Here is a 27,391-nt window from a genome sequence, read left to right as displayed (position 1 = left end):
GTAGGAGAACTTATGAAAACAGACTGCACTGAAGACCAAGGGTCTGAGTATTGCAAGACTTTTTGTCTGTGTAGTTCTTGTTTTAAAAGCAATGGGAGCTCTGCACTTGCTGAGCCTGCCACTTTGGTCTGTAGGTGTTGTTGCACTCTGAAGAGATAGGGAATCGGAGTTTTTCAGGCTGAGGTGGCAGCTGGAAGCAAATTTATTGTGGGCAGCAGAAGTAACAAAGCCTGGTTCCTAGGGATCTGTCCCCTTTAACTCTGATGAACCTGCCACACCTCTGTGTGGCTCCACAATATCGGTCCTCTTCAACATTTCCAGGCCTCATATCCTCCCCTCCCTTGTAGTCTAATTAACCAGCTGATCAAGAGTCATCACATTGTGATTTTCCTGATCTGTACATAAAGTGCTGGCTGGCCAAGCAGCAACCCAGACAGAATAGATAATACTGAGTTCATGAATTCAGCATCATCTTCAGGGAGAAAGGGACACTAATTTGTCACCTTCTTCTTGTTGCTGTCTTTGCATGGAACTTAAGGGAAAATATATCTGACCTCTACAGCCATCTCTATCAGATGGCAGGCTCACAGTTACCTGTGAGAGACACAATGATGCATAATCTATCATTTGATAAGTATTGTCTTTATAGGCTAGAAATAGTATCCCTAATCATACAGAATGAATAATGACAATTGCTTTAAAAGGTAAGGCAAAGTAAAGCAAAAAAAAAAGTGTAAGCATTTGAAATTTTCTCTTTGATGTCATAGAATAGAATTCAGGTTCCTGCTGTGACCTTGTCAAAAATGCAACGATGATATTTTGTTTAGATTTTCAAAAATATCTGGGTATGACTTTAGGATATTTTTTTAGGCTCTTGTTTGTCTAATTAATGCAATACTAGTAATAAAGTTTTGTGAGTCACTTAATTATTTTTATTACTTAAGATACAGTCTTTCCCTATCTCATTTCTGCTTCATTTTAGTAACACATCATCATGGGGCTGCACCTTACTGCTTTCCCCAGTCCTGATCTGAATTATTGTCGCTCCAGTATTGCAGTCCCATGCAATAAGACTGGAGTCTGCTGTCAACCTGCTCTCAGTGCCTGTTTGTAGCACTGTAGTGATTAGCTCTGCTACCAGTGCATGCATTGATCCACAGAGCCTAACTGTAGCAAAGCTTGTGGAATATATTGCTGTTCAGTGTAATTACCCCCAGTGGACACATTCTTGATGACTTTGTACAAGTGTGTTCATTGCTTGGTGAAATTTAACTTCCTTTTTTTAATTTTTACAGGATGTGCATTGTTCATCATTTGGGCTACACTCTACCGTTGTGCCTTGGACGTAATGATCTGGAATTCTGTGTTTTTGGTTGTTAACCTTTTACATTTCATATACCTACTGTATAAAAGAAGACCGGTATGTATAACAGATTAATTCCACAAGCAGTCTAGCAAGATGCAAGAAAAAGGAAGTTTTGCCTATGTTTGCTGGACAAACCAATGAATTACAAAGCAGTTCCTGAATTAGGAGTTCTTTTGGATGAAGTCAGTTAGCTACTTCAAGAAGGATCCAGACCTTGATGGTCATCAAATATGATCTGATGCAGTACATAATTATTTCCATGAAATCGATACTCTTGAAAAATGCTTTGACTTGAAGTTAACTATTGGCAGGTTTTGGCTGTTCTGTTTGGTTTTGGTGGTGAGGAAGGGGTTACATCGTTTCTTTGCAAAAAGACCAGAAATGGTTTTTTTGGAGTTTGTGTGTGGTTTGTTTTGTCATTTTCCCCACCCTCTCACCCACAAGAGTACATGCATACAGACCTCCTGAAATAAAATCCTACTAAGGTACTTAAAATTGAGTATTCTGGGACAGTAATTTTTTTTTTTATTTAGGAGTTTGGGAGGGATCAAACTTTCCTACCTCACTTTTAAGTCTTGAACATCCTCTGTGGTGGGAAAGGAGACTGATATATGACAAGTGCCCTCATAGACTGATATTTCAACACTAAAACAAATGCTGGTGTCCACTTATAAATGACCTTCACACTCCTTGCTTTGCTAACAAGTGCTTTAGCCCATATGTTTTGTACCGCCACATTCCTTTTAAATGTGTATGAAAGGGAAGCGAGATGCTAGTGCCCTTTTTGAACATCTGTGGGACTCGGAGATAAGCAGCAAATTTGAGTAAGGTGTGGGAAGACCAATATTAAGATGATCCTTCCTTTCATCCCATTTACTGAGTTTTGAGGGTCAGGTCTAGGCATTTTCCAACTCCTTTTGCTGCCTTCAGAAGGATGCCTTGGGATAACTGTTTTCAAATGCACCCTAAGAGTGTATTTGAAATAGATAACAAAAATACAGGTTTCTTTGCCCTGCCTTCAGCTAAATGTGTATCTGATAGGAAATCTACTTTGTTAGTATTATTCATCCAGAAGTATATTCTGTTTCTGCAAAATGATTAGCAACCCACCCTTCTGGTGGTATGTACACATCAAAACTAGATAATCTTTAATATAATAATTGCTGCTATGTGCCAATCAAATATTAATGAAATGCAAAGTGTTCAAAATGTTAATATTACATTCTGTAGTCTCCACAATCCAAGGCAGATAGTCTTATAATGTGAAGATTACAGGAATATATATGGGGTTACATGATCAGCAGAATAACTCTGCCCAAAATCAGACACATTCTGGAAGTGGGTGACAGCTGGTACCAAAAAAAAAACTAGCTCGAAGTAAGCTCTTCATCAAGTCAATGCAGCCTGTGCAAGAAAGCAGCTAGGAAACTAGCAATCTCTTCCTTTCCTGGCAAGGCAGCATAAAGCTTGACTTCTGTTTTGTCTAGAAGATAGCTTAAAACTAGCTAGACTGATCTACTACTAGACATTTATAGATGTGTTGTAAGTATTTCTAGTGAGTTAAACTACTCTTGGAGAGTAATCTTCCCAGTTAAAGGGTAAGTTCCTCTTTAGTTTGTATTGCTAATGCTGTTACTTTAGCCTATTCAATCCATTCCCACCATGTTCAGGGTACAGCAGCATGATGAAACTGCATCGTATTTCTTCTAGTGAGCCATGGCCACGCTGTGCAACGCACCGCACAAAATAATGGTTGTGATAATGTAGAGCCAGTGAAGCCAGACTCTGCATGTTTGCCTCTGCAGTTAGATATCCTGTGCAGGTAGTCTGGTCTTTAATATGGGATGAGTTCATGTTACATTCTTTTTCTTCAGTGAAGTGACCAAGTTAGCATGTTCTGCTTTCCCTCAACCCACCCACCAATTGAGCCTTTTAATATTATCTTGAGGCCTCTAGTCTTTATTCAAAAGGGACAGGAGGTGGCTAACAAAATCAGAAATTATTGCAAAAGGCAGGAGTGCACAGCTGATAAATGCATTTTCCTAGAAAACCAAGCCTTAAAACTTATCTGTATTTTTAAAAGTGACAATTTAACAATTAAGAGCTCTTTCAAAGAGCACAAATAATTATTTGTGGTCTCTACTTCTGTGACAGTAGCTTTACCTTATGAAATAGGAATTGGAAATGTCTTATCTCATTTCATCCATCTCTAGGATAAAGATCTAGTTTAAGCTGGTTGTCCAATGTGATTCAACCCGCCCACCCAATATCTCTTTAAGATGTGATAGTGCCATCCCTCTCCATTGGCTAGAGAGCAAGCCTATACAACCTAGCTTTATATAGTCATAGGCGAGATGCACTTCATTGCTGCTCTCTAGCAGTATGAGGAAAAAAAAATCAAATTTGTTCATACTAATCTAAACTGTAACACAATGGAGAACTGCAGTCTGGCTTTCAAAAGATTTATATTCCTACCACTGCAGATGTGGTCTGGGAACTGTGGGTACTCATCTTCTCTGAAAACTGGCCTCTATATACCTAGTAAATTATGTGGATTTAAACAGTAGCTGAAATTATATGGAAACAGGATAATATTCAAAACAATATATGAATCTCTTTGTTACAGACTATGATCAACAAGCTTACTTGAAGGGATGCCTGGTAGTCACATGTGTCTTTTTAGCTGTCTTACACTTTCTGTTATGAACTTGAAGGCTGTTTTTAAGTGCTTTTCCTATAGAAAGCTAGCTAATGGAGAAAAAAAAGAAAATAAATTCTTGGGAGCTCATTTTGAATGAGATTTTTTTTGTCTGCAACTATTGTATTGCCCATCTCAAAATCAATTTTATTTAGTCATCCTCACAAATGATGTTTTTAGGGAAAGAAAGGAATGGAAGAATAATTACAAGTTAGTCATATTACAAAATGAATAATTGATATGTTCAGATGTTAAATATTTATTTTATTAAATGGAGCATGCAAAATAGCAGTGAGTTTCTTTTCTGACCAGAAGATTATTTCTGTGGTTTTGACTCCTTGGAGCTTTACAGGTTTGGCTTTTTTAGTCTGAGTGGAAGCTGAGACTAATCACTCTCTCCACAGAACTCTGACTTGGAGCTCTGGCAGCGTCCCAGAATATTTCAGCCACTGCTGAACAAAACATTACACCTACCCATATGGCTCATTTGGAATATGACCCACAAGCATGACTGGAGGAGCCGTCAGCTGTGCTTGTGAAGGGTGAATAGTCTGTTATGAGGGAGACCATCTAAAGTATGTCTATGCTGTCCAACCCGATCAATCTTTAAGAAAGTGGTTATGCCTGCTTTCTCTTTTAAGTATTATACATTAGAGGAGGATCATGAAACCTGTATTATGTGCTAGTTAAGGGATTGCATTAACAGTCCAGGGCCAAATCCTGTGCTCATGTCTGTATGTGTTGTTTGAATTCAGGAGTCTTGGGAGCTACTTATGTTCATCTGAGCCATTTATCTTTCTTTGAGTTGCAGGGGTCATGTATAGAAAGAGGTGCAAATTAAATTGCTAAGGCTGTTAAAAATGAGGGATTTCCTGGAGAACCTGTTGGCAAAACAGATAGTTGTCGAACTTTACACATATATGGAACATATTTTGAAATCAAACCATTCAGGGCAATCCCCAACACAATACAATTTTTCTTGCCAATTGAAATTTAAGCCTTGTTTTGTCCATGTAGATGTCCTCTGAGGTGTTAGAGAGTGGCATAAGGAACATACAGGAAATTAAAAACCTGGGTTTCATATAGATGTAGCCACTGGTGGACGATTTAATTAGTAATTGATTCAGTGTGAAACCAGTGTAACTTCAGGGCAGGTGACATACTGGACATATGTTAAGTCCATGAGCCCTGATGGCATGCACACACAAGTGCTGATGTCACTGTGGGGCCACTCTTGGTAATCTTTGAACAATTATAGTGATGTGAGGAGTGGAGGAAAGCAAATGCCACTCCTTTCTTCAAAAAGGGCAAGAAGGAGGACCCAGGGACCTGCAGGCTGGTCAGCCTCACCTTGATCCCTGAGAAGGTGATGGAATAGCTAATCCTGGAAGCCATTTCTATGCATGTGAAGGACAAGAAGGTGATCAGGAGTGGTCAGCATGATCCACCAAGGGGAAGTCATGCTTAGCCAACCTGATAACGTTCTGTGATAGATGAGAAGAGTGATGAATATTGTCTACCTTAATTTCAGTAAGGCTTTAAACACTATCTCCCATAGAATCCTCCTAGAGAAGCAGTTGAAGTGTGGGCTGGATGAGGACACAGTGAGATGGATTGAAAACTAGCTGAAGGCCTGGGCTGAGTGTGGTAATCAGGGGCGTGAAGTCTAGTTAAAGGTGCGTACTATATATACTAGTGCATACGCTAGCAGTATAACCTAAGGGTCAGTGCTAGGCCCAGTCCTGTTTGACATCTTCCTTAATGATCTGGATGATGGGGCAGAGCGTACCCTGATGACACAAGACTGGGAGGCATGGCTGATAGGCTAGAAGGTTGGGAAGCCATCCGGAGGGACCTCGGCAGACTGGAGAAACGGGCCAACAGGAACCTCATGAAGCTCAACAAGAAGTGCAAAGTCCTGCCCCTGGGGAGGAATAACCCCATGTGCCAGCACATGCCAGGGACTCACCAGCTGGAAGGCAGCTTTGCAGAAAAGGACCTGCAGGTCCTGGTGGACAAGTTGAACCAGCAATGTGCTCTTGTGACAAAGAGGCAACAGTATCCTGGGCTCCATTAGGAAAAGCATTGCCAGCGGGTTGGGGGAGGTGGTCCTTCCCCTGTTCAGCACTGGTGAGACATATCTGGAGTGCTGGGTCCAGATCTGGGCTTTTCCAGTAGACGAGAGATCTGGACTTATTGGAGAGAGTCCAACGAAGGGCCGTGAAGATGATTAAGGACTGGAGCATCTCTTCTGTGAGGAGAGCCAGGACTGTTCAGCTTGGAAAAGAGGAGGCTCAGGGGGATCTTACCAATGTGTATAAATACCTGAAGGGAAGGTGCAAAGAGGATAGAGCCAGGCTCTTTTCAGTGGTGCCTGGTGACAGGACAGGAGGCTCCGTCTGAACATCAGGGAACACTTTTTTACTGTGAGGGTGACCGAGCTCTGGCACTGCTTGCCCAGAGATGTTGTGAGTCTCCATCCTTGGGAATATTCAAAAGCTGTCTGGACGTGGTCCTGCACAACCTTCCTCTAGGTGAACCTGCCTGAGCAGGGGATGGACCAGATAACTTCCAGAGGTCCCTTCCAACCTCAACTGTGCTAGGATTCTATGACTTTATTGTTAATCTTCTCTGAATGCTTATATTCTAGCCCTCCTCTTATCAATCCTGATACCATTTCTGGGGCAGAGGTGAATTTATAGGAGGAGGCAGACATGTTACAAAATTATGATACAGTAATGAAATAGATCCATTTAAATGTTTTGAGGAGGCAGCAATTCACGTTTTATTGAAGCTTATGTATGGACAGATCAAAAAAATCAAACTGAATGCTTTAATACAGTTGTGGGTGGTAAATGTACGCAGATACTGTATACAAAGTTAACAGTAAGTTTGGCTATGTGTGAGGAAAAGAAAGTTTTCAGGAGCTCTTTCACAAGAATTTTACATGTTAAGTCCTTGGAAACAGGTATTGGTGTGTGTTTGACATGGAGCCTGCATAAAAATCTCAGTGGTTCATAAACTTACTTTCAGTTTTCATGGTTTGAGGCTGTCTGGGTAAAAAGTGAAGTCTGCAGGTTTGGGATATCCTTTTGTTGGGCTTTTTTGGAAATTTAAAGGCTGAGAAGTCACAAAATGGTAACAATAAGGCCACATAAGCAGCCTTCTCTCTCCTGTTTAGGAATTTACTAATGAACTGTATACTGTTTCTGTGAGATTAACCCACCATCTCTACCCATGGGATTGTCACTTCCAGAGTGATTCCCATGGCATTCAGCAGCCGGTATGTGGGATGGACCACATCCAGTGGTTGAGGCTGTCTGTAGAATACTCCAAATATGGTTCCACAAATCTAGAATGTTTCTGCCTCAGCTCAATTTGTTCTATATTTAAATAAACTTGAAATGTAGCAAGACCTTCTCAATTTTCCAAAACCTTTTCATTATGCTTGATTTACTGTTTTACACACACATGTAATTCTTCAGAGAAGAGCTTAGGGAGGATTTTGATGTGGAATACATGTATCTCTTAGAGGGTAAAGACTAGTATTTTCACCCTAAAATGCTTTCCTGAGGAAGTAGTGGGTACCTGACAGTTTGAAGCCCTCATGGGCCTCAGACAGCCTGGGGCCTCCCATGGTTGTTCTGGATTCCCTACCTTCTCCATCCACAAGGTGACTAGAAGGTTCTTGATTCCCACTGTTGGCTACCATCAGCTGAAAAGTGACTCCTGGACTCCTGTGCTGCGACCTTCTCTTCTCCCCTGTTTTTAATATTGAAGTACAAACAAATCTAGAAAATTGCGTAAACTTGGCATATTCTCATTTGAAGTGGTGACTCTTTTTCTTCTTTCCTGCCTTTTTTCTTGGTTGCTTTTCCTTATTCTCTGTTCTATGTATATTTTATCTTTTCATTATCTGATGCTTACTGTTCTAATTTGTTTTCCTCCCAGCAAATATGCAGGCTTTGTTCAGGCTGCCTCTGCTTTCAGGGAGGCTGGGGCACTGTCTCATTCCCTGCTGCCTTCATTCAGGAAAGACTTCTAGGCTTAGGATTTCAGCCAACATCCTTTCCCTCATTGCCGCTGCCTGAGTTTGGGTAGGCTCCTAGATGTAGGATGTTCAGCTGGCAATGTTGTGGTTTTTTTTTTTTTCTCTTCATCACATGTTGTTTCAATATGATGGGTTTGTTTTTCAGGACTTGCTTTTCTACTGCAAGTAAGCTAAGAAGCTCAGGGATGAAAGGAGCTCCCAGGAGAGCCTGAGAGATGGCCAGAATGAGGTGTGCCTGTGGTGTGAAAAATGCAGGCAACCTCATTTTTTTGTGTAATTTTGGCCCAAGTCCTATTTGCTGTTACATCACCAGAAGTCTCGGAAGACTCCTTGTGTCTGATTTAATGTGCCACTTGGATGGAACAGCATTCTAAAGCACCAGTGTGCTAGCCTGGCTAATTTTAGATAAGGTTTTGGTCACCTTGTCATAGGCAGTGTTTGTGGATAGATGTCACACATTTACCACTTTTTTCCTTGCCTAAACATAACAAAGACAAACATGTTCCTCAAATGTAGCAAGTAAAATGTGTGCAGTCTTACCCTTTTTTAACTAATGCATCTGTGTTTATTATGTCTTTTGTTTTTGCATTCTAGATCAAGATAGAGAAGGAGCTTAGCAGCCTCTACAGGAGAATGTTTGAACCTCTCCATGTGCCTCCAGAGCTCTTCCAAAGACTGACTGGACAATTCTGCAACATTCAGACTTTAAAGACAGGTCAAGCCTATGCTGCAGAAGATAAAACATCAGTTGATGATAGGCTAAGCATCCTGCTGAAGGGGAAGTAGGTTCTATAAAGCTTGGGGACAGTATTGTGCTTTGTGTGATGGCTGAATAGATTAGAAAGTTGTTGGGGTTTTTGTTGGCTTTTTAAATGTTTTTGTTTGTAGCACATTATAGTCTATAGCCAAATAGTCTGTAGGGATAGACTATTTTGTGACACTGTTTTTCAAATGGCAGTGATGTCTCTTACTGGCAGCATATTGCGTTTCTACTGGTGTGTGTAGCTGCATGGATTTTAGTGGGACTTATATTTGTATAATATCAAAGGCAGTGTCTTCCAGAACAAGCAAGAGATTTGTTTCAGTCTTAGATATCTAAGTCCTCTTCTCAGTGCATTCTCAGGTTTTAAGATTTAAAAATATTGTGCATGAGGGAAGGAAAAAATATTCCTCCAGTAGACTTTAAAACAACAGGCCTATTGGAATTGGTTCATTGCACACGTACATGCAAGCGGAGAGAGGCAAGTATAGTGCCCAGAGGCTGACAGGACCCAGGTGAGAAGGGGCAAAATAAATGCCTATGGCCAGGCTGTAATCTTGAAGCTCTTCCTAAGTTCTGGCCAATATTTTAACCAGTTTCTGTTGATAGCAACAGTCATGTCAGGCTTCATCATTTTTCTTTGAAGTCACTAGCTGCTCATTACTGCAAAGCTAGTTATGTAAAGGAAACCTGATTCTGGTCTGGCTGTGTAGCATAACCCTGTAGACCTTTTTCACTTTGAATAGCAGTGTTTTGAGGATATGCACCATGCTCAGCAACTTGAATTGGCTGGCAGCCTGTTCTGCTTGGAAGTGATGGAGGTTTAGGCAGAAAACAGGGTAGCTCTGGGGCTCAAATTCCAGAAGATGAACATATTTTTGCCTACTGCTTTACCTTTGTCAATAATCATATCCAAATTTAGATTAATCAAAGTCCATGACTTTAAAATGTTGTTTCATATATTTTTATTTCCAGAATGAAGGTGTCTTATCGCGGGCATTTTCTGCATAATATTTACCCCTGTGCCTTTATAGATTCTCCTGAATTTCGATCAACACAGATGAACCGGGGTGAGAAATTCCAGGTATACTTTGGTTTAAATGTCACTGGATATGAGCTGATGAGATCATTAAAAAGCAGAGTATGAATTTGATCAACAGTGAACTATTTGGCTTGCATTATTTTGCTAGCTTTCTAGTACTGGTGTTTCATGATGGACCACATCAAGAATAACTCTTAAAATTAAACGCTGCAAAACAGGATTATTATGGTGTTCACTGAGCAGTCTGGTTTTTGCTATTCTGTTCTCTTTTACTGTTTCCTAGTGTATTTTGTGTTAAGAGATTATTCAGGACAAATAATTTAAGAGATAACTTTACTGGAAGAAGAGATGATGTAAGCAATCTCATCACTGGTTCAAAAACAGAAAAGGCAAAATAATTATTGTAATATTTGGTGTTACTAAAATGAAAGACTAAAAATTCAGGCACTAGTAGTTTGAAACTGGTATTTATCTAAACATGGTAATGCTTCTGTCATCTTGAAAGTTGTTAAAGCAACATAAGCTGAAAGAGATCACAGTATTTTGAATAAAAATATTCACATAGGGAGCAATAAGGGTATATGTCTCTAGCAGTGTAATTATGCTAGTACATTAAAGGATATATTATACCATAGCATGTGGAAAAAAATGCTGTTAGAGAAGTTTTTTTCCCCATAGTACTGAAATGGCTATTTTGCTACCTCTTACTTGATGTTCTTTAACTGGGTGTGTGTAATAATGACTGGGCTGTGGCTGACTGGGTACATCCACACTGATACCCTGGCAGAAGGGGAGGGAAGGAGAGCAATGTAGACTCTAAAATCAGTGATTGATGTCATATGTTCCAGTCAAATACTAGGCTTAATGCCAGGGAGAGAGAATTGTCCAGATGTATTCATTTTGCAGCAGTGAGGCGTCCTGCAGCACGGCCACCCTCTTGGCACAGCCTGTTTCTCTCGTAAGCGACTGGATATGAATCGGTCCCTCTGAAGGGAAAAGGCTCATGCCTCAGCTTCTGCCTGCCTTAAAAAGTGTTGTAATCTGGCACGGCGTACGTCCCTCACTCGTGAGTTCTGCTTGTTGCTGCCCTGTAAACGCTCTCAGCGTTGCCATTGCAAGAGGACACAGATTCAATCTTAAGGACCCCATCTGCTGGCAACGCTGGCGAATTCTTCCTCAGCCTGTGTGCTTATATTACAGACTGTGAAGTTAAAATCCACGGATACGTGACTGTTGCCCATTATTTCTTAGGCTTTATATATTTTTAATTTTGCAGCAGGTAACGTTAGCTTGTAATAGCAGAAAGCACCTGATTTCTTCGTAGATGCCTGCCTTTCCCTTGCAAAACCGGCCGTTGGGTATAAGCGAGCGGGGCAGGTTTCGGTGTGCCATTGCCCTCTGCTGGCACAGGGGCATGAACCTGGCGGGTCCAGCCTCCCTGGAGGGCGTACAAGCTCCTCTGGAACTATCAGTCGCTGAATTATCAGTAACTGAGCAAACGGAGCCTTACCTCAACTGCTAGAAGGTGGTAGTTGTGCAGTCAGCAGGGCTGACAGTGAAAAGAGAAAGATGAAAATGTTTTTCAAAATCACTAAAAATTCTTTGATGGAGACCTTTGGATTATACCAGTTGTTTCTGTTTGGTGACAGTGACATAAAATAAAACCAAGTGACATGTAGGCATATTGGGATGCAAGCAGCGTCATCACTGCAGGACTGACTTTTTATGTAAATCTCTAACATAAATGCTTTTACAGTTTGGGAACTTATGAGAGATTTTCACCTAGTATATCCCCCCAGGTTTTCTGAAAAACGAACTGGCTGTGCTTATCAGTTAAAAATAGGATGATAATAAATATCTGAGATGTTTTACATTTGTAAATATTGTGTTCTAAGGGATACTGAAAAGTTTTTTGGCTTTAAGAGTTATTTTAACTGGAGGCACAAATAACATGGTATCACTTATTTTAAAGAAAAGAGAAGTGCTAATTCTGAGCATGTATTTTCTCAGGTCACCATTATCGCAGATGATAACTGCAAGTTCCTGTGCTGGTCCAGGGAAAGGCTGACTTACTTTCTGGAATCTGAGCCATTTCTTTATGAGATCTTTAAGTATCTTATTGGCAAAGATATTACAAATAAACTCTATTCATTGAATGACCCAACCTTAAATGACAAGGTAAGCAACTGAAGTTTCATTTGGGAATTTTCCTCCGCCGCACAAATGTATTGTTACTTCAATTTTAAATCCTCTTAAAGCACCTTTTTTTAACTTGCTGCTATCAGCTGCTGAATTCACACTCTTTGCCTTTTAGTGCCAAAGTGCAACTTTTTTGTCAGAAGCAATATTGGTTAAAGTTAGCACAGTAATGTGCGAGAAAGATGAATAACTGAGATTCAGAAGTGATCAGTACGACAAGTATTTCTAGCCAACTGGTAGACATGATGGCCAGTAGCTAAAAAGGTGCTTCTCCCTGGATATCCTTTCTCATTAACAAATGGGTGCCTTTATACAAAGAAGCTTCAGGGTTTTTTCTTAAAGAATTTGCTTGCTAGGGCCAAACAACTGGGTAACACTGATTGCCAAGAAGAATAATTTCAACAAGTGTTTGAGGGTTGCAAATACAAAAAACCCCAAAACATTAGGTTGATACAATGTAGTTAGTGGAAGGAGGCATGAAATACATATAAAATATAAATAAATATAAAATATTCAGTGGTCTGAATATAACTTATTCTTCTTTGCATGTAGAGGGAGTGTGTTTTAGGTGTCACAGCAAGTGGTCTGGGTGTAGTCATGGATATATTGATTATCTTGTTTTACTTTTATTTTGTCTCCTTACTTAGTTACATGGCTTTTCAAGATTTGGACTGTAACTTGGCTGCTGGTGGGTTTTTTTATTATTCATGTAGTGGCTGTAGGGTTCTCATATATAATTTATTTGAAGAACTTTCACCATCATTTATGAAAAGCTTTATAATTTTATAATACAGTATTTTCGTATTCTGTCTGTATTTATTCAACTCACTAACTACAGCAAAAATCTTTTTCATCAGATTGCCCATGAATATCTCATATATAGGTTAAATAGTTACTTCTGCAAAGTTGTGAATTTACTAGAAAATGATCCAAAAGGAATGACTGCAACTATACAACGGACTTCAACAGGCTAAACTTGTAATGTCTTTATGGCTAATTAGGCATTGTAAGTTTTCTCAATTTTGTACTGGCTATAGAAAGAGAAAAGAAAGAATTGCTGGAGAAACAATTTAACAGCAATAAAGCACTGCTTATTCTGCCTTCTGGTCAATGAAATACAGGATTACACTGTCCTGTAATGAGATCCTCAAAACTATTTCAGATCACTGTTTTCATCTTACTAATGCAGTAAGATAAAAATGATGTAGCAGGAATGTACCATCTATAAAATACATCTTAAAAATTATGTGAATAAAGCTGCTTTAAAAAAAAAATCCAAACCAAAAAAAGAATTACAGGGGAGTCTTCTGTATTAAAACCCACATCTACATAGACAGTAAGTTATTTCTGGAGTATGGCATCCGAAAGGAACGTGTAGTGACATGCCTCCTCTGTGTGCATTCAGACTGCCTCTCCTGGGAGACTGCTGTTGTCCACACTCCTTCTCACCTTGCCCTTTTTCCCCTCTTTTTTCCTCTTTCTTCTTTTTTCTCTTTTTTTCTGTTTTCCTTTTTCCTCTTTTCTATTGTCTATTTTATTTTCCTTTTTTCTTTCCTTTTTCCTTCCCTCATTTTCTTTTTTTACACATGGATGACAGCATTAGGGTGTCATGCCTAGTATAGAGAGTCATCTGCAACAAACTTGTGCTGCTGACTTCTGGCACTGTAGAGCTTCAGCACTAGTATAAATATTTACTGAAATGGAAGTATGATGAAGTACTCATTGTGATGTTGTAATTGGTTGTTTTTAAGTGAAAGGTCCTTATCATACCTTTTACATATTAAAAAAAACACCAAGCTTTGCCCCTCTGTTGACTTAACATCTGCACACTTTAACTTCAGTTTGTACCAACTCTTTATTTTTAGTGATAATAGTCACATGAATTTAAAATTATTGTAACTTTTATCACAGTAACTTTTGAAAATGTATGTTATAAAAATTAAGAGTGAGCATTTGGGAGATTTTGTAGTACCTTTTTATTCTTCCTCAAATGCAAATCCTGTTGCACAAGCCCTTCCTACAAAACACAGGACAAGAAATGTCTATCAAGTAAATTCTCTTTCATTTCCCCATTGCCAGCACCCTATGGGCATGTCACTTCTCACAGGCGTTATTGTCAACTACATACATTATCGGTGTCTTTAATGCATTTTAGCCGGAGACAATCTCAGAAAATTTTGTAGTTGACTTCTGTACACAGGGGATGTACAAGAGGACAACTAAAACAAATTCAGTATAGATTATTCATAGTCAAGATGCTAGTAAGAAGATAAGAATATCAATTCATTGCATATTGGAAAGCAGAAAAGTATCTATTTGTAAGGAACCTTGTGATTTTTCTCCTACCTGAGGAGATTTTTCACTACTGTTGGGAAAATAGTCATTCCTCTCCACGTGAAACAGGATGCTAATTCCTGACTTTTAAAGTTCAGTAAAGTGGAGTTATCCATGACTCTTTTGTCATTGGTAACTACCTTTCACATACACCTAAAATAGCATTCTGACTTGCAGTAATACCTAACAAGGAACAATGTATGGTTTGATATAAATATTATAGCACAAAGACTTCTCAAGAAGACTACTCAAAGCAAATGGAAGCTCCTAAGACCATTTGACAGGCAGAGGATAATGTTCATGTGATGCATTTAATCTGCCTTCAGTAAAATCAAGGGCCAAATGATCATCTACTACGAATGAATGACATTCACTGTTTTCTAATGTGATGAAATGAAAAGCCAGGAAAATGAACATGTTTCTGTTAAGATATAAATTGCTAAACTCTGTATAACATGCTGTCTTGTTTAGCAAGGGGCATCAGGCTCATCATAAAGGATGTATTTAATTGCAGAGCATCATACCTGAATAATGAATTACCAAATAATAAATATTAACCTTTCTGTAGGAAAATATACAAAAAATCCAGTGCAAAACAAAATTAAAATTGAATAATTAATCTGAGGTTTCATGCTTGTCAGTGTTCTAATTCCAGTATATTACTGGCGTCTTCTATTTTCATTTAAATCAATTCACACTGCATAGAATCTTCTGCTCTAACCAGTTTCTTGATTCATGAATAGTCATAACTGAGACCAGAGCACCTACTACAGAAGAGATAGTTATTTTCCATTTTTATTTTAATTTACTTGATACCTTTTTAAAAATAATAATTATTATTCCTTTTTAGGCTTCAAAAAAGATTGATCGACAGCCTAGTCTTTGCTCACAGCTCTCTGTGATGCAGATGAGAAACAGTATAGCCAGTACCAGTGACAGTGAGGATGGTTTGCAGATGTTTCTTCGCGGGACTTCCTCTGCATCCTCTCTTCGTGAGTGCTCAAAATAGTTCATGCCAGTTTTCAACACAGCTTGGTTGATCATAAGAGGTGATTGTAGAACTCCTGTTGTCTTCAGTGGGAGCAGACTGTAGCTTTTTGGATGCTGCTGCACGTCGACTAAGTGGAGGGACCTAACTGTAGGGAATTCGTAAGATACACAGGGCTTTGTATGCTAACTGAAGCTATCTCATGTAGATACTGGCAAAACCCCAGCATGTATTGTGATAATTTTTGGCATAATGTGAATGTGTAGGCATAATACGGAATGTTTATAGCAATGGGGCAAAACTGTGAATGGACAATGCCTGTCACAGTATCTCCTTTGGTCTGTGACTGGTGCTTGTAGAAATGAAAAACCTAAACGAAACTTTTTCCGTCAGCAACTTGGTGCTCTGCATTTCCTCCTGAGATAGTTTACATTGGCAGGGTTTGGAGAAGTGTGGTGTACAACCAATATTTTGATGCCACCTGGAAAATCTCCAAATATCCTGTCAGGCTTTCCTCCCTTGTTCTTTCTATGACAGGAGTATTAGAGAACAGATGAAATTAAGTGAGGGAAGAAACCAAGTCTGACCTTTTTGCTTCTCTTCTTGGAATTTATTCCTTTATAGAAACCTTCTAAATGATTCTTTCTAGGCTATTGTTATTTTTTACTTTTAATTTTCCTGAATCTTAATTTCAACAGTAGCCTGAACTCTGCAAGCAGCTTTTGAACAAAAAAAACCAGAAGATGCTCAATTTTCTCATTTGACATAAGCTGTTACTTTAATGGAATTTAAAAGCATCATATAGGATTATTTGTTTTTATTTGGGAAACATTATGCTTTAGTGATTAGAATTCAAATACATGAGGAAGAAAATTCACTGCCAGTTACTTATTATGGTTAAACTCTCTGCTAAGAAGAGGAAGTGATTGAAGTATTTGCAATTTCCCATTTAATTATCTGTTCTGTATTGTGTTCCTCACAGTTCTCATCCAGGAACTCCTTCAGACTTGGAGGGCCTATCTGTTTTCAGTCCTTAACATTGGTATAGTCTGCATGCTCAGATAGATGGAAGCAAAAACCCTGCTAGTGTTTCACCCTACTACAATGTTGAGGATGACAGCTGGGATAAAGTTTGATGAAAATTCCAGTGTTATTTTCTTTATTTCTCCTCTGTTCCCTGAAAGGACATTTAGAATCGCAGCACAGTTGAAGTTGGAAGGAACCTGTGGAGATCGTCTAGTCCAACCCCATGTTCAAAGCAGGGTCAGCTAGAGCAGGTTACTCAGGGCCATGTCCAGTCAAGCTTTGAATATTTCCAAGGTGGAAGATTTCACAGCCACTCTGGGCAATCTGTTCCAGGGCCTTACCACCTTCATGGTGAAAAAGGTTTCCCTTATTGTAACTCGTGACTCTTGTCCTTTGTTCTGTAGTGCATGCCTCCGAGAAGAGTCTGGCTCTGTCTTCTTTATACCCTTCCATTAGGTAGCTGAAGACAACAGTAACATCCCCTGAGAAGCTTCTGTCCGTAAGGCTGAACACACCCAGTTCTTGCAGCCTCTCTGTGTACGTCATGTGCTCCAGCCCCTGACCATCTTGGTTGCTCTCCACTGCACTCGCTCCAGTATGTCCATGTCTTTCTTGTACGGGGAAGCCCCAAACTGGACACAGCACTCCAGATCCTGTCCCACAAGTGCCATATAGAGGGGATTAATCTCTTTCATTGACCTGCTGGCTATGCTCTTGCTAATATGGCCCAATATACGCTGCTAATATGGCCCAACACATGGATGGCCCTCTTCACTGCAGGGGCGCTCTGCTGATTCATATTCCATTTTGTGTCCACCAGAAGCCCCAGGCCTGTTTCTGCAAAGCTGCTTTCCAACCAGTTGATGCCCAGGCTGTACTGCTGTGTAGGTTTGTTGTGTCCCAGGTGCAGGAATTTGTCTTTGTTGAGCTTCATGTGGTTTCTGTCAGTTCTTTTCTTCAGCCTCTGAAGGCCCGTTCTGACTAGCTGCCATTTACCCTCTGGCCTATCAACAGTTTCCCTCACTACTCGGCTGTTGTCTATGAACTTGGTGGGAGTACATTCTATCCCATCATCCAGGTCATTAATATATTGAACATTATAGGCCTTAGTATTGGCCCTCGAGGGATGCGGCTGCTAACCAACTGCCAGATGGGTTTTGTACTGCTGTTCACCACCCTGTGAACTCAGCAGTCCAGCAATTTTTTTACCCAAGCTGTAGTCCATGTATCTAGTCCATTTCTCACCCATTTGGCTAGAATGATTCTATGGCAGGCTGTGGAGGGCCATGCTACAGTCCAGGTAAACCACATCCACTGTACTCGCTCTGTCCACAGAGCCCATCATCTCACCACAGAAGGTGGTCAGACTGGTCAGGCACAATCTGCCCATGGTACATCCATGCTGGCTGTTCCCAGTTACCTTCCCGTCCTTCATGTGCTTGGACATGGCTTCCAGAAAGACGGGCTCCATAATCTTCCTGGGGACTGAGGTTAGGCTGATAGGCCAATAGTTCCCTGGATGTTTCTCCTTGCCCTTCTTGAAAATGGCCACGACATTTGCCTTTTTTCTCTCCCCTGACTGCCATGACCTTTCCAAGATGATAGCGAGAGGTCTTGCAATTGCATCAGCCAACACTCAGCACCCTTGGATGCAGCCCATGTGATTCCAGAGTGTTGTGTTTGCCCTGTTGACTTAAGTGGTCCCTAACTCAGTCTGTCTTTCCTGTAAGTCAAGTAAGTATTGCTCTCCTAGTCTCTACGAGTAGACTCAGAACTGGGAGGCCTCAAGACAAACCTGTAAAGTAAAAACTGAAGCAAAAAAGGTATTGAATATATCAGCCTTTTCCATGTCCGTAGGTCCTGTGCCCTGCTGAGCCATGGCCTCTGGGCCTGGTCTTCCTTTTGTTGCCAGTGTATTTGTAGAAGTCCTTCTTGTTGCCCTTCACTATATCTAGATCCAGCTGAGCTTTGGCTTTCCTAATTCCATCCCTGCATGCTTGGGCCATGTTTCTGTATTCCACCCAAACAGCTCATCCATGCTTCCACTTCATGTGTGTGCGTTTGAGCTCTCTTAGGACTTTCCCGTTCATTTATGCCAGCCTTCTACCATGCTTGCTCAACTTTCTGTACACTGGAATGGACTGTTCTTGTGTTTTGAGGAAGGTGTCCTTGAAGATCAACTGTCTGTCCTCAGGTCCCTTTGCCCTTGCAGACCATGTGCCATGGGTTCCTGACAAGTAGATCCCTGAACAAGCCGCAGTCCCTTGTCCTCAGGTCCAGGGTTGTAACTCTACTATTTGTCTTGCACACTTCTCAATATCTTAAACTCCACCAGATCCTGGACACTGCAGCCAAAGTTACCATCAGCCTTCAGCTCCCTGATGAGTTCTTCCTTGTTCATCAGTGACAGGTCCAGCAGAGCACCTCTCCTAGTCAGCTCATCGATTGCTTCTGTGAAGAAATTATCTGGTACACTCTGCAGAAATCTCCTGGACTGCTTGCACCCAGCCCTGTTGCCTTTCCACCAGATACCGGGCTGGTTAAAGTTCCCCACGAGTACCAAGGCCTGCGATCGTGAGGCTTCATCGAGTTGTCTAAAGAAGGCTTCCATCTACATGCTCTTGATCGGGCAGCCTGTAGCAGTTACCTGCCATGAAGTTCCCTGTGTTGGTCTGTTCTCTCATCTTAACCCATAAGCTCTCGACTGGCTTTTCACCTGTTCCACGGCAAAGCTCCATGAAACTGAAGCCACTCCTTTGCATAGAGCACCCTTGGACAAAGTTGCACACTCAGAAGCCTGAAAGAAATTGTAAAAATGTGTTTCTGCAATCAGCTAGAATTAAAATTCTCTTTCAGGCTTAGCAGCAGAACACTGAGACCAGTATTTCAGCTTTGGGAGTAATCTAAATGCATGACATGTTCAGCTGTAATGACATTAATCCCTAAGATGCATCCATGCTTAGCACATACTTGATAAATACACTTTCCTCTGTTGTACTTTTCCTTGGTTTGTGTACCATATTTTCTGGTGTGTGGGGTGTACTTTCCCCAAAAGAGGGGTTTAAATGTCTTTTATGTTCCAAAATTGCTCAGTCCAGCAGCAGTTGGTGAAGTTTATAGTGCCACTATCCCACTGGAAACAGTAGGTGTGGCAGCAGCCTCCTGCACCCAATACTTCCCTCACTTCTGGGGAGGCAGAGGGGTTACCCGTACAGCAGTCTATCCTACACCTCGGGAAATACCGTCCTTTATTTCTTCTGTGCATTTTAATGTGAAATTTCTGACTTCTGTAGAAGGCTGATAAAAATTCTTGATGAAAGGTTACTTATCTCACTAAACTGTAACACTTCAATCTTTCTTCTTGCCAAAATAGCTTGTTAGTTATTCCTGGGTACTGTCATTGCCAATGACGGGTTTGCTACCAAGGTGAGCTCTGCTTAAAGATTTATATTCAATTTGGATTGTGGCCATGTATGCACTTTTTTTCAGATCACCGGGAAAAGTGAACAAAAAACCTGCCATTTGTCTTCCCACTTGTGTTTTCAAAAACTTTCTCCTGGGTGCCCTCAGTGCAACAGTCAGGGTTTGGGGTTTTTTTTGGTCTGTTTTTTAAGTTTCAGTATGAGGTACATACTGAGGCATACTGTCCCAGTGCTGTTCCCCTGGATCCTCCTTCTGCAATCATGCATTCGTTTATGTAAACAAACAAACAAAAACCACCCCCAAAACTCCAGAAGATTTAGTGAGGAACATATGGAAATGACAAACTTTTTAATTTTTTTAATTGGAAGGAGAAATTAGTAAGAGAAACTTATCTGTACAGGAGCTCTACAGGAATACTGTCTTGTCATTGCTAGGTGATCAATTGTTCTGTGGACAAAAGCTTCCCATTACAAATAAGATACTTGACTACTACAATAAAAATAAGTTTTATTCTCCTAATTTCCATATTCTTGAAAAATTGAGCATTTATATTTTTGTATAATCTAAACTTTTTAAATGATGCTTTTATCTGTGCTACAAACAATAAGCTTTGAGTCATTTTCTTAAGACATTGATAGGAAGATTTTTCAAAGTGTTTAGTAGTGAAAGAGTGGAAAATACTAATTAGAGGGCCCCAAACTACACTTACTAACAAAACTGTGTTTTGAATTTAATTAACGAAGAAACCCAACTAACTGTTTGCTTTTATGTTAAGGAAATAACCAACAAGAGTTCTATAATGCTTACGGAGTGAGTCGTTTGCAGCATGATGTTTTCTGTTGATAACATCACATTAACTCAGCAAGCATCCTCAAAAAGGTATTAAAGTGGGGTTTGTTTATAACATGGTACTTGTGCTTGACATCCATGGTCCATCTGTATGTAATTTATTAGTAAATGAAGTCGATGCATCTCTTTTTCCAAAATTTGAGTTAAGCAGAAATAGTTCAACCTGATTACAAGGGTAGCTTCACCTAACTTTCAGTCTTTTAGAAAACATGTTGGTATTAGTTTCGATTCAATAATTCTACTGCTTGATAGTCATTCATATACTTAGTGATACGGTCTCTTTTTCTGTGCTGCTTGGTTTAGATCAGTCAGATTTGCTGGTCTATGAATCTGTATTTGCAAACTTCTAAGCTAAGCAGGAACGTAGAAAAGGTTTGATTTGGTAATCCTTTTATTGGTATTATCTCACTGTGTGGGCTCCCTATGTTATACCCAGCTTGTGGTTAAAAGCAGGATTGGGTTTCATGGGAAATGCCATCTTAATAGGCATTTAAGCTTAGGTCCTCAAGAGAGTGCATCAGAGTAACGTATGGAAGGCCCGGGTTCAGGATCAGACTGTCTCTTCAACAACTGTCCAACGCTGGATTGAGGCATCAATAGACAAGGGGGTTGTATTTGGAGAAAAGAAGGGCATGTCTTTGAACCAAACAACCTGACAGTGTTAGACCCAATATTGGATCCTGTTCAACAGACTTATGGCTTCTTTCTTCTGATTTCTGGAGAGAACTAAGCACTTTTTTGTTAAAAAGAGAACTGGTCTAAAAATGGTTATAAACTAGTGATAAAGTAAAAAAGCGCTTAACAATTCCAGTATTTAAAAATGTGTGCAAATAACCTTTATCATTGTAGTTTTTGAATGGTAAAAGAAAATACTAATACATTTTTTAACATAAAATATTCTAAAAAGCTAATTCTGAATAGTGTTTGTGTGAATGTGACTTAAAAATGCAGTAATGTGATAACCTGCTGGTCTTGCCTGTAGCTAGTATTTTGTTCTCTGTGTGTAACATATGCAGCACAAAGGAGTCCATCTACATAAGTAGGCTTCCTTAGCAGAGCACTTTACTGTATATCTAATAAACTTTTTTAAAGTAGTAAGAATAGCCCTGCAATAACAGTTATGTTATGGCTATCAGTGTTTTTTTCAAGAAAATTTGAATTTTTGGCTTGTATACAGACTATCTGTCAGACAGGACCACTACCTCTTGCTCTTTTCTTCTGAAATGGTCTTTTTGGTCATCATATGCTAGATGTTTGCAACCTTGTACCATTGTGGTGGTTTAACTCTAGAAGAGGGTACCGAGAGAAAAACTGTCCAAGTGCAGAAGCAATTTCAGAGTGAACAATGGGAAATAAACCTGTTTGGCTGATGTCAAAGGAGCTCTCTGGTTTAACCCTCATGCTGAAAATTTAACTACAGTAGAGGTAGTTTGCAGTGGTAACTTGCACAAAAACTCCATTTAATGTCTTACCAGCGATGGCCATTGTGTGCGCTCCACTCTGGCAGGCTTTATGAGGCACTGCTTTTCTGAAAGACTGTCTTAGAGCAACGAAGTCATTGTCAGTCAAAAGTTATGTGTCTTTCACCTGTTAGTCTTGTTTTCTCTAGGGTTGTTTATGGGCGTATTATATTTTCCATACATTTTACTTGCTTTTAAGGCAGTTAGGGCTGTGATCAGGTACCTACCTGAGGTTTGCCCAGTACACTGAGGGATTTTTTTTCACGGCTGAGGCAAACGTAAATACCTTTTGTACTTAGGGCAGTCATTCACATCATCGTTTGTGGAGAAGAATTAGTGGGTGAGTGTAACGGTGAGAAAATGATGGCCAGAGACACAGCGTTGGGCACCTCACGCAGTCAGAATTTGGGGAGAATACTGTGCCTGTGGCCAGCCGCAGGGTTTGAACCTCAGAGGCGTTGCTGGTTCGCAGCAGCATGGCTGTCCCACGTCTAGAATTCCCTGATCCCTGTGGCCGAGTAACAAAGAAACCTTCACTTATAAAATCCTCTCACGAGGCAACTAGGACAGGATCATCAGACTGTGTACGTTTTGTCATGAATAGGTGTATGTAGCAGGTATGTGTCGTTAAATTAATTGGCAATTTCTTTGTAACTGTGGCAGGCCCAGGCCGGACGTCTCCCTACCTGAGAACTTCGGCAAAAATGAAGCCGATAGAAGAAAGCGTTGAAGATGACGTCTTTGAAGCACCATCCGCCGATAAGCTTGAACTCCAGCGGCTGCCTTGAATGGATGTTTTCCTCAGGCATATCAGGGCTTGCACAAAGCTCCAGTGCAAGAGGGAGAAGCTGAATTTGGGAGGAATCTGACAGCTAAAACCACCTCTCTGTGTTTGAATTTACCACAGCATATGTCAGTGGCTTCTAGATGGAAATGTCACATTTTATTTTACTTCTAATTAAAATAAAGAAAAACTTGTATGGGTTTTATTTTTGTTTTCTGGACAGGAGTGGTTGCTTTATTTCAGCTTTGACTCTTGCATCATAAATGTAGTGTGAAGTGGCTGACTAGCCTGAAATTTCTAGAGACTTACTTGGTGGAGAATATCCCCAGTTTCATTTCTGTAAGTTTCTTGGAGACCTGTATCCTAGTGTTCTTCAGTGGGAGATTTTGAAACTATGTTTCCAAAGCTATGTTGCTGTTACCTACCCTCATTGTTGTGGGAGTCTGGTGAAATAGTACACACACTGTTCTGTGCCTTTTGGTAGGTATTTGCCTCTAATTCTGGCATTTCCCAACCTGACTGCTTGACTCTACAATTGTAATGATGACTTCAATTTTAATTTTTCTTGGCCAAATATTTAAATTTAACGTTGCCTTTCCAACCTTAACTTTTTCTACTTTAGGTAGCTGTATTACACTGAAGTATATGCTTTTCCTTTGTCTTATGCATAGAGTGATTGAGCTGTTCTGGATTAACCTTTCCACACAGCAATATGTGAGGTACAAATAACACTTGATAAAGGAAATTCCGTTCAAACCTCAAAACTGGGTAGCTGCAAGTACAGTAAAAGTCTCATAATGGGAGGCGTTGGGAAGCCTTTATAAGAGGCACTTGTAGCAGTCCTGTCTGTGATATGTGGAGACATGTAGATGGTAGCTGTACTTCTGTGCTTTGACAATGCTTGAAATTTGTTATGCAACAAATAGTATATTTTAACTAATCATAACATAAAATAGATACTATTCTATTTATTGAATTGGATAAAACTCCACTACATACAATAATAGAAGTTTGGCATAAACTCTCAAGCAGAGGTGTCAGAGTCTGGGCTTTGCTGGTTTGTGTCATTCCATTTTATTTCTAAAATTTATCCTGTCTGAACATCCTTGAATCGGCCTGCATCTGAGTTATATTACCCACTTATTCCTTCCTCAAAAGCTCATGCAATATCAAAACACGCAGTTAAATGATTGGAAGTTTGACCTGTGTTGTCAGCATTCCTGCTTCTGTGAATTTAAATCCAGTGTTTAATATTACATCAATATGGCTTGTGGTTCAGTCAGTTTTGCATTATTAAAAATGTTGCACTGAGGTGAGACATACTAATTTGTGTAAATAGATATAAAATATCTTTAAGCCACACATACAAAAGACAGCACATTTAGCTTCTGTTGGTGTTGATGTAGTTTATGATCTAAATCTGATTTAATGTTATGAAAGTCTTTGTAGGTAAAAAATAGGAAGTCCTCTCACAGCTGTTGTAACTTATGCACAAGTGTTAGTTGGAACAGCTTTCAGAACCACTGGTTTGATAAACCAAAATGCTAGGTAGGATCTCTTGCAAGTCTACTGGGGTATGACTGGGATTCAGCAACTGAAACATAAATGTATATTTAAAATTATACCACGTTTTTAGTCGCTGACTGTCAAATACTAGCAACTGAACAGATTACACCATGAACAAAAATACAGTAGACAAGATAACTTAATATATTATAAAAATACGAAACATTCTCCATGCAATAAAATGCATACTAAAGGAGAAATACATATCCTCATAACTCCAGCGACTGCTCAGTGTAAAGTTGTGAACTTGTTTGAGGTTTTGGATGTCGTGTTTCTTTTAATAAAAAGAAGAATATTGCAGAACTTTTCAATAGGATAAGTGATAGAAATACAGACTTACTTAGGTTGAGACCTCTGCAGGTCATCTGATCTAGCCTCCTGCTAAGGCAGGGTCAACTTCCAAATGAGTGGAAATACTGTAATGATGGAGACAAAAATATTAACAAGTGCTGTTACAGGAGGATGGCTAGGTGTGAGGATCGTATGTCCAAAATGCTTATCTTCCTTCTGGATTACAGCACAGCCAGACTTTAGAAATAAAACAATTCTGTGTATTTTTGCAGGTTGTACAAAAGCTGTTCCAAGTAGTTGATCATCAAGCCGTGTCAGTAACACGATGGTGAGAGACTCACAGGTTGGTGGGTGAAGGCTTCCTTCCTTCTGGCAGCAGTGTCACGCTCTGTGTAAGAAGTGACGTTTTACTCCCATTCCAGAGAAAATGATCCCTGTGGATAAAACATGTCAGTCAAAAGAAGGATGCTGACACATGATTTTTAGTGGTTAGGACTAAAAAAAATCATGTAACAAACTCATTTGACCATGCTGAAAGTATGCAGAAACCCCTCTCCTTCTCCCTGGATTACAAACAAAAGATCTTTTACACATAGGGAGCAAGTGCATCATTGGTTCAATGTCTCAGGGCCAGTGGCCATATCTCTGAGGTTGCCTTTTGGCTACTGGGAGAGTAAGAGAGGAAATGGGAATTATTTTACTTATGAGGAGATACAGAGAGCCATGTGCTTGTCCTGATATGATTTTCCCAAACTTCTGCCAGTTTTCAAACTCCTTTAAAGAGGAAAACCTAGCTGGTGGAATAGAGCTCATCCAGTTAGCAATGACCAGAAAACCCAGAGTGAATGAAGTAAAACCAGCTGTTTCCTTTCTTCTTCCCTCTCCAGCAGAATAATTTCTCATGTATTATTATCAATTCAAGCAATATTCAATGCCTGGAGAGATTACATCTCCTGAACAGAATTTGTCTTTAAAATCAGGGAGGCCCTGCAGGAGCAGAGCTCTGCGTACCTGTTGTGTATCCCAGCCTCAGGACCACAAACTCTTGTCTGCTGTCTGGGAACAAGAACCAAGTCATCTTTACACCTGCAAGCATCACCCATGCTAAGGATACTACAGCAGCAACACTGCAAATAATGATAAATAACTGTGTTAATCTACTGGAAGCAAGACATTTTATTACCTAAAAGTACATAACTGGAAATTTTAAAATTCCTGATGAATGGGTAAAATTAATAGCAAGTAAGTTTACTTGATAAACACAACTTGCAAAGTCTGTTTATCTCTGTTCCTGTTGTCTCAAATAAAGTTGTTTCCGAGACAACAGAAGTTAAAATAGACTGGCCTGCTTTTCTGTAGTGCATGAGGCATCCCTTTCTATTGCTGTTGCAGAAGGTAAGGAAAAGCATCCTGTAATAATTCAGATTTAAAGGAGAGTGTTTGTGTGCCTGAGTAGAGAGACAATGGGCTGTAAACCCATCGTTAGCTCATTTCAAGGTGTGATTAGTAAATCAAAATAAAACAACATATATTTTAAAATCATAACATCATGTTCTGTTGGTCATAACTGTAACTGCTCAGCAGGTGTGAATTATACTAGCAAATAGTTCTTTTTACTAACCAGAATACCTGGGGGGAAAAAAAGGAAGGTACTTCATCAAAATGTATTTTTTATAACTTTTTTCAAGAATTCTGTGGTTTCAGTGCATTTATATAAATATAGTAAAACACATACTGAGTGCCATGTTTGTCAGGGAGACTGAATTAAAAGATGTCAATTAGCTCTATCAAGAATTGTCTTAGAGATTCATTTCAGGCTCTGTCCTGCTCTCATAGCAAAGCACTGTTTGTCTCGCTCTTAAATCGTGTGGAATGAGCTTCACGTGGAGCTGACCCAGCGTCTCTTCAGCTGTAACTCAGAGGCATGGGAGCTTGCATACTCCTACCCCAGGAGGTAAATCTGCTTTGAAGAAACCGTCCAAAGCTTGAAAAATTAGTTTGGGCATTTAGAGAGGATTCAGAAAATCAGCTGTAGCCCAGCGCTTGGGAAATCAGGTATGTAAAAAATGCTCCAGCTGTGGAGCTGGTGAACATCTAGACCTTGATTAACATAAAGTGAGGTGCTAGTCACTACCCACATCGCATTTCTACAGACTGAAAACCAGCTGTCAGGTTCTAGTGGATGGATATTTGCAGTAAATGGCAAGCTTAGAACAGGTCAACTCAGTGATCAAAACTATTTCAATAATATGAATGTAGTTTAGATAACCCTGTCTTTTAAATGGTCATTTTATAAACAAGCCCAATGTATTTAAATTAAAAAAAAAAAGTGTTGAACTGGTATACAAATACTAAATGCTTTATTTTTTTCCTACACTATTTCCCTTTAAGAAATAAGTGCAACTGAATTATAATCTTTTTATGGAAAATGGGCAACTTTATTTGATATATGCATTAGAAAGCAAAACAAAGATCTAACAAAAGAGGTGCTTCAGTAAAAAAAATGAAAGAGTAGCAATGGTGATATAGTTAAAAGGCAAGGGCTTGGTTCTTC

General features: G+C 39.8%; 1 protein-coding gene across 2 annotated transcripts in view; it reads left to right on the top strand.

Annotated features, from left to right (window-relative positions):
* Window positions 1-23,200, top strand: part of POPDC1 (popeye domain cAMP effector 1) — a 30,903-nt gene extending 7,703 nt beyond the window's left edge. For both annotated transcript variants that reach the window (XM_069804953.1, XM_069804952.1), the window contains exons 3-8: window positions 1,296-1,420; window positions 8,710-8,897; window positions 9,851-9,959; window positions 11,928-12,095; window positions 15,301-15,442; window positions 22,860-23,200. In XM_069804953.1, the coding sequence (XP_069661054.1) occupies window positions 1,296-1,420; window positions 8,710-8,897; window positions 9,851-9,959; window positions 11,928-12,095; window positions 15,301-15,442; window positions 22,860-22,984 (857 nt within the window). In that variant the 3' untranslated portion in view covers window positions 22,985-23,200. The remainder of the gene's footprint in view (window positions 1-1,295; window positions 1,421-8,709; window positions 8,898-9,850; window positions 9,960-11,927; window positions 12,096-15,300; window positions 15,443-22,859) is intronic.
* Window positions 23,201-27,391: the final 4,191 nt, after the last annotated feature.

The sequence above is a fragment of the Haliaeetus albicilla genome, chromosome 17, assembly GCF_947461875.1.
Source record: "Haliaeetus albicilla chromosome 17, bHalAlb1.1, whole genome shotgun sequence".
Classification (NCBI taxonomy): Eukaryota; Metazoa; Chordata; class Aves; order Accipitriformes; family Accipitridae; genus Haliaeetus; species Haliaeetus albicilla.
The sequence above is the reverse complement of the archived record's forward strand: the minus strand, read 5'-3'. Positions and strand labels throughout refer to the sequence as shown.